Source organism: Fulmarus glacialis, unplaced genomic scaffold (genome assembly GCF_000690835.1).
Source record: "Fulmarus glacialis isolate BGI_N327 unplaced genomic scaffold, ASM69083v1 scaffold46475, whole genome shotgun sequence".
NCBI lineage: Eukaryota > Metazoa > Chordata > Aves > Procellariiformes > Procellariidae > Fulmarus > Fulmarus glacialis.
Window position 1 is genome coordinate 1000 of NW_009214518.1, and position 8129 is coordinate 9128.

An 8129-nucleotide genomic window follows, 5' to 3' on the forward strand; every position below is an offset into this window, starting at 1 on the left:
ATGCTGAGGTGATGATTAAATGATGATTGTGTCTAGCTATAGCTCAGCCACAGACCAGAATTCTGCTGCCTCTGTTTTTCAAACCAGGATGCAGGTAACAAGTGGGCTGCACAGTTCCCCTCTCCCACTGGCTGATAGGAAGCAAGCTGCACTGGAAGGTGCTAATGGGAGAAAGAAGATCGTAGACTGTGGTCTCCTTAACTCTTTAGGAAATTCACTTGCACATGCTCCACTTTAAGATTTGAAAAGAGAACTACTTAGGCAATACTAACTAATCCTGCTAAACAGGATATCAGCACACATCAGCTGGTTTTCAAGATTTCATAGGCATCGCAATAAAAATTTTCAAGGCAGAGAGTGCATTTAGAGGTGGAAGGATTTGTGTATGCCAGAGGAAAGCTGTTATCAACTGGAGGGAAAACAAAGGAACAAACACACATTGTGCTGCTTCGTTTATTTTATAAGGTGATGACAGAGGAAAAGCTTCATGGGCTGATTAGGGAAAAGAGTCAGCCCTTCTGGCTGTCTTATTCAGTAATAAGAGGTTGAGGTTGTGAAGGGCTTTGAAAGCAAAGGTAATTGAGATGGAGGAAGAGAGTCAGAGAAAGGGTTACTGTGGTCAGGGTGGCAAGCTAAAAATACATTCTTTGCAGCTGCATTTTGAGTAGGGCAGAGTTGAGCAGGTTCGTAGGGTAAAAGTAGTTGCAAAACTGAACTGCAAGTCTGCTGCAAGTCTGAACAAGGGCTCTAGGTCTGAGGGAACGCTGCCTGGGAAACAGCTGAAGTACCTGGTTGAGGAAGTATTCAGGTGTTGGGCCTGAGAGAAATAGTGGGGAGAGGGTTAAGATTTTAGCTATGCTTTACTTTGAGGGGAGGGCACAAGTGTCTAATTTAGATGGTTCTGAACACTGACCTTGAAAACCTACTTCTTCAAGCACCACCGCTTACTCCAGCTCCTGTGAAGGTTCACACATGCATGTTTCTCTTTTGACTTTTCTCTGGCAGATATTTTGTGAAGGTGGCTTGGGCATGGACGTTCTGGCTTCTGCTGCCCTTCATCGCAGTCACCACCTACCAGTTTGCTGAGAGCAGGTTCCTCTATGGTCCCACGAAGAGCATTTTGACGGTGCTGCAGCGTCTCAGTGCACTGTTAGTGGGCACTGCCATCTGGTACGTCTGCACCGGACTCTTCATGTATATCGAGAATCTCACCGGCATGTGCTCTACCTCGGGTAAACTCGGTGAGCTTCGCCGCCTGTATGCCACCAAGCAGGAGTGCCACCAGGACAACGGGATCTGGAATGGTTTTGATATCTCAGGGCACTGTTTTCTGCTCTCATACTGTGCTCTGATGATTGTGGAGGAAGTGGCTGTGCTGGAAGGCTTGTCCATAGACCAGAACTCTAAGCTGCATGTTGTGATCAATGGCCTGTTTGTTTCCTTGTGTTTTCTCACCATGATCTGGGTGTTCATGTTTCTCTGTACTGCCGTGTATTTCCATGACTTCAGTCAAAAGCTTCTTGGTGTGCTGATAGGTCTGTCAGCTTGGTACGGGACATACAGATTTTGGTACTTGAAACCCTTTTCTCCTGGACTACCTCTTCCAAATATACCTTTGAGTTCAAAGAAGTACAGTTATAGCAGATAAAATAAGTTTTAAAATTTTTGTATTTTGCTTTCAGTACTGGAGTAGTTGAATGTAAGAGTGGTTACTGTATTTCCACTGTAAGGAACAAAGTGATGGGCTAGGGGAAACCAAATCTGTACTAGCTGATGGCTGGCAGATGGTAATGAGCTTCTTCCTTGGGAGAAAAAAAATTGGTATTGGAAGAGGTCTGCTCTTGTTTAGGAGCTGCTGACTGGCATTCTCAGCAAAGAAATCAGGAGTTGGACCTGTTTCTCTTACTAATAAATGGAGGAGCAGATCCAGGGCTGACAGAGGCCTTTGGTCTTTAAGAGCTCAACTGATCTCAAATTAATTCTCCCTCTTTCTTTTTGATTCATTTATGTCAAAATAGCGTGGATGATCCAAACCTCATACTACTTTTTTTTAACACTCCTATTTGTATTGCCTTACGGGAAAGCTCTAACAATGACAGTGCTGCTAAGTGTTGCAAAAATATCAATACTCATTAAAGCAGTATATAGCTCTGTTGTGAAACTAGAACATCTCATGTTATCAAGTATAAAATACACGAACTTGCCACAAATGCTTCTTAGCTGTCTGCACCTTCTGCAACAGAGAATAATCTGAGATATAATGTCTTAAGCAGACTGTGACTTTAAATTCATGCTTGCCTTTGAAAAGGAAACTCTTGAAAAACAAGCCTTAACTTTCTCCTTAGGTGAAGTATCTGTCATAATATTTTGTCATTTTATTCTTGACAGAAAAAAACAAACTCCTTCCAATTTTGCTAAAAAGTTTAATATGAGAATTGGGGTTTTAATTTTTTAAAAATCTTACGAGTTGCGTTTAATATGAGAATTGGGGGTTTAATTTTTTAAAAATCTTACGAGTTGCACACTTTGCAACATGAGTACTTTGTGGTATGTTTCTTCTAGAACAACAATGAAATTCTGGTGTTATGAACAAGTTAGCTTAACCTGTTTCCCAAATAGTCTGCTTGGTAATGAATGAAACGTATTGTTTATCCTAAGAGCTGCAAAGCAGTGTGCTTGAAGCAATATTTATTCCTGCTTATCCAGCAATATCAATAAGCTACTTAATTTTGATTGCACATAAAGCTGTGGCCACTTTTGATGTGGCTGGAAACCCACTACTGAATAAAACACTACTATTATATAATGAATAGGTATGAGGTGGGATGGGTTTACTCATTGTATCAATCAGACACTTAGCATAGTTTTTATCTTGAGAAGCTTTTTATTATTTCGTAAAGGCTCATTCATGATGCAATTGCACAAAGTTTGTTTGACAGTTGTAGTGATGAGCAAGACAGCTAAAAAGGTCTGTGGGCAAGGCTGAAGATAGTGTCCGCTAATCTGAGAGCGGACTTGATCTGTCTGTAGCGTTTGACTCCAAGGTGAATATAGGGTATGATGCACCATCATCTAATCTTGACACATTTCTTTTTGACATCTCAACAGCTCTCTTCCAGCAAGAGAGCGGTAGCATTTGCCATAGATAGAGCAGTGTTAATTCCACACTTACGGTCTGCCTCTGAGGAGAGCTGAATTCACCTGAATTTCCACTGAGTTCAGTGGCAAGTGGGAGTTGTTGTGCATCCTTAGAAGGTGCAAATCACCTCTCAGAAGCTGTTTCAGGAGGTTATGTATTTTCTGTCAAGCTCCTCCTTTTGTTTTTGCATTAAATTGCCTTTTAAGCTGACTCTTTGGAAAATTTGCACTGATTAACTCATATTGGGTTTAACTAAATTTGTTTAAACAATGCAAATTCATTTGCAGATGTTCTTTTGATGTAAGCCTGCTCCCAATAGAGTTAAGCTAGACGCAAGCCACTTTCACCATGAAAAAGGATTATATACCCAGAAGATTTTCTGATTAATTTCATTAAATTTAAGTTTCTATTTTAGGTTATCTTTATGTAATTTTGCTATATAGACAAAGCCTTGGAACAGAAAATGCTATTTATTTAAAGCAACTGACTTGCTGAAATTATGTTCAGTTTCATGAATGTTTTGTGCAATCACTATATGGAAATTTCTGTCCACTTCTAACCAGTGTCATATAAACTTTTTATTATGGAAATTATGTGGGATATGGTTATTCTCAAAACTTTTATTTAATCAATGAAAGAAAAACACTTGAAAACTTTATCAGTGTTTGTGTCTTTGAGAATCTGTTTCTGATGTCTGTAAAGATACTGCTGCTGCTCTTCACTTCCCTGTATCATCCAGTCTCCGGCTATTTTTTGGCTACTGAGATGCACGATCAAACTGACATTGATAATTCTGCAGTATTTGAATGGCTTAATGTAGCCCAGGTTCTCAAAACTACAGGGTATAAAAAGGAAAAACAAAACAAAAAAAAGCCATGCCTGACAAAAGCAAGTTTCCTAATGTGTGCCTGTTACACCAGGCAGTTGATTTTGTAGACGTGGACAGTTGCTTATTGTAGCAAAGTGCAAGCTAATCCATTGAAATACATGGGAAAATTCCCGTGGGCAGCAATACCACTTGTAAGTTTGGAAATCTTGGCGTATATGTCTTTCTCAGTACCCGCAGACCATGTGCCATTTGTTGGCTTAAAAGGTTCCCTTGTGCTCCAGACCTTTTCTTTGCGCTTTTTGACTCTATTTCAGAGTAAGTCTTTGCTTCCTTGCACTTTAACTGGAAACTAAAGGTTGCAAATTTTCTGTTCACATACTTGCTATCACCTTTACCTGACTTCCTTCCCTGTCCCCAATACTTTTATCATTAAAATAAAAATGTGGCCTCTCTACAACAGATTTGCAGCCAAAGAGAAACAGTGCTGTGAGTAGCTGGATTTGATGTCCTGTGCCGAAGGCACAAATCAGCTCTCAACAAGTATTATTAATTTGTTTAAAGTTTTTTTAAAAAGTGTAACATTTTAAAGATAAATTTTCATATTTTGTAGTGAATTCCAAAAGACAGCAACTGTAATCGTAAGAAACACTTGGTCTTTTTGCCTTTTTTTTTTTTTCTTTTCTGCATTAAAGTATTCCTCTTGTTCCTGCAAGAGTCTGTCTTTCTGTGCCTGTAGAATTATCTAGGGAATTTTTGTCTCCAGCATCTTACTAGCATATTACTTATTTCAACATGTTTGCTAATTTTTCATTGCCTGTGTTTGTCTAGCCTATTTTGTGGGCTCTGTATCACAGTACTTTCACAGAAGCAGCATTTGGCCTGACTGATGTGGCTGAGGGAGGTGTTGGTCCTGGTGCTTTAAACGTTTTCCTCTGCTAGGGCCAGCAGCTACAACCCAGTGAGAAGGTTAACTGGATTAGGATTCATTTCACTCTTCACTTACCTGGGACTCTTTCAAATGTTTGCGTCACTGGAGGCGAGGTCAGGCAAACAGGAAAGTTTAGATCTTTCGTAAGAGCCATCTGAACAGTTCAGACTTTAAACATATCTGAAACCAGGGTTTGATTCTTCCTCAAAGTCTGTTCAAAGCAAACTTGTTCCATGAATGCTTCACTCACGCTAAATGGTATTCTTGGTTTGCCAGTTTATTCGTGTGTACTGAAACCTGGGTCATGGAGTGGCTGCAAAAAAAGAATCCTGTTTTCTGTTTTGATGTATGGCAATTCATGGCAAAGTGAGAAACATCCAGTTATGCCCTATGGTGCACTTTAACGGAAAAAACTGTAGGGGCTGCTGTCATATATTAAATATTTTGGAAAATCAGGCTTTAGTTGTGAACACAAGTCTATGGACACTTTTCTTAGTGAAATAATGTGTCTTTTTTCCACTGTAGCTTAAAGTAGATCCCTGCAGCTTCTCTGCAATCAGCCTTTTCCAGCTCTTTGCCTTTGATCAGCCTGTGTTTATCTCTGTTCGCTCAGAAACCTGTTTACTGGGATTATTTCTTTTCATAGCTTCATCTTGCTTCCCGAAGCGCAGATTAGTAATAAATGCTCTTTACCTCTGCTAGATGCATGCTTCCTCTATATTTTATCTTCCCCTCTTTTAAGTATTTTGCCAAAGCTTAAGATGAAAGTAGTTAATACCAGCAAAAAAGACTGTTGTGACTCTGAACTCGTAATTAACTTGTTAAAAGGAGTTGGTCTGTCACTGTAATGGTGTTCACCGGGAAAAAAGCACATGCTTAATTTATTGAAGCAGAACTACACCTGATGTGCTTGAACTCATGGAAGGAAAGAGAAGCTAATGTGACAGTGCCACTTGGTGCATCGGTAGTCAGCTTTGTCCTTTTCTTGGGGAGCATGCACTGCATTTCTGTGAAGAGTAATTTCACCCAGCTGTTTAGTAGGAAATTGTTAATTCATTTGAATGTGAGAAGGGTACTTTAGTACTTAAAGTATACAATGAGAACATAGAGGTTACAAGGTGGGAAAGCAGAAATGGAAATGACTATCAGGATTGAGTGCAGGCCCTGAAATTTCAGGCAATTATGTATTAATATTTAGTCTGAAATAATATTTGTTTTTAAACTACCCTCTGTCCATCACAAAACACAGGCAATGCCATGTGCCTTGTAACAAGCTGAATAACTTCTCTGTAAACCTTTGGAACTATAATATGGCAGAGAAAATAAGCAGTAGGTGAAGAGCTTTACTAGCCTTTCAGGAGAGTTGAGTATCAAGGGAAAGAAGTACTCAGAAAAATGCCCTTTCTCAATCATGCTTTTCCTGACAATGTGTCCGATGGTAGGAGGTCTGCATTTGTACTCTGTCTATCTCTAGTGGAGTAAGGCTGAAGAAAGGAAAGCGTGGAACAAAAGTAAATACAAATGATGATTATTTTTTGTCTCACATCTCCGAAGCTTTTTTCCATGTCCAGTCTGGGTTCATTTTGCAGTTTTAGGTCATGTATTCCCTTAGTCATGCAATTTAATGCATTTAATCTGTGGGAAGCGTTGTTGATGTCAGAGCAATAAAGAGGCATATTCTCAACGTAAATGTCAGCTCTCTTCTGGAATCTCTTCCCTGAATCCTGTGCTGCCTCTGTTCTGCGGAGCCTTCCCCATCTCGTGGGGACTGGGGAGACGAGCAGTGCTGAGAGGTTACACGCGGTGTGACTCTATCAGTGACAGGCTTAACGTCATGACTCAGCGCTGGAGAAAATCCAGCTAAAAAGGTTGTGGCTCAAAATAGTTCACTGTGATGGAGAAAGCTGTGCAAAATTAATTGAAAATAAAGATGATACTAAGCCCTCAAAACCTGTTAGCCTTGTATCCAAATGTGTGAATTGTTGCACCCAAACCCAGCAGGATTGTGCTGATTCGGAATGGCGCTCAGGGTCTGCGCTCTGTGTTTTGCAGATGATGGAAGTGAGCACAGATTTAATATGTGCTTGATAGAGTGTCATTCTAGACCACAGCTCTTCCCAGCACTGTGCACTATTGCTCCAGCTGTGCCATAGCCTGACCCGACTGGTTTGATCTTTAGAAGAATGGGAGTGATAAACGTTTGAGTTTTTTAAGAATTTTTTTTTTTTTTCAGTTGATTGTCGTGATTTGGAAGTTAAGAGAAAAAATCATGCCAGGGTGTTTTTTTGTTTTATTTTGTCTTCTGGGGATTTTTTTGTTTTGTTTTGGGTTGGTTTTTTTTTTGCTTGTGGCCAAGAATCCTCCTTATTGCTTCTGTAGTGGTTGGCTCTGAGGGCATGGAATGGAAAGAAATTGCTTTTGGTAAGCAAAAATAGAAGAGTGTTCCAGGAGGGTTGCTGCAGAGTGACATGACCTTGTCATGTAAAGAGCATGTGCAAAACAGTGCTTAACTATGTAGAATACTTAGTTCTATGTCAAGAAGTGCCTGCAGCATTATAAAGCAGCCTCCAACCTGGTTACACTCTGTTCTGATTGCAAAGTAGCTTTATTTGGATAACTCTCCTGGAGCTAAAAAGGATTGAGGTCGCGGGAGAGATGAGGTGCTGGTGGGAAAGGGCTGAGACAGGAGGCAATCAAAGTAGGGGGTTGGAAAGTTATTTTTAAAGAAAGGCTTCCGAAGTTGTCATTGGTCTGTGCTGTTACGAGCTTTTTAACAAGACTGTATCTCCTTCATTTCTTAGCACTTCTTTCTCAGAAGGTGGAAATGGGAGTGCTGTGTCCAGTGATGCGGAGTTTCACAGCCCCTGGGCTCCTGACCACAGAAATGTCTCTGAAAATGGTCAGGTATCCCTGGCTGGCTGCAGCAGGAGAGTGAAACCAGGGAGTCCAGGAGAGAGGAAAGGGGTAGAACGGTAAAGTGGGGTAAAGAAAAAAAGAGCTGAAAGTAGATCATTGTGCTGAGGAGAAAGACAAAAAAGGAAGAAAAAACTAGTGTGAGCTCCCGAGGAGTGGGTGGAGGTTGACGCTTTGCTCATCGATGCTCTTCAGCATCAAAGTCGCATGGAAATAGAAATAATCTGCTTTGGCAACGGCATCTGCAGGTAGAGCCTTGGCCTGCAGCACACGGGTTGCTGCAGTCCGCAGCCTCTGCTTGCCTTTGCTGCAGCTGCAGT

At 40.7% G+C, this 8129-nt stretch overlaps 1 protein-coding gene across 1 annotated transcript; it reads left to right on the forward strand.

Moving 5' to 3' along the window:
- Nucleotides 1-895: 895 nt before the first annotated feature.
- On the forward strand, nt 896-1648 carry LOC104071427 (fat storage-inducing transmembrane protein 2-like). The gene is given in 1 exon segment (XM_009578575.1): nt 896-1648. A coding segment is annotated over 1 exon segment (753 nt).
- Nucleotides 1649-8129: the final 6481 nt, after the last annotated feature.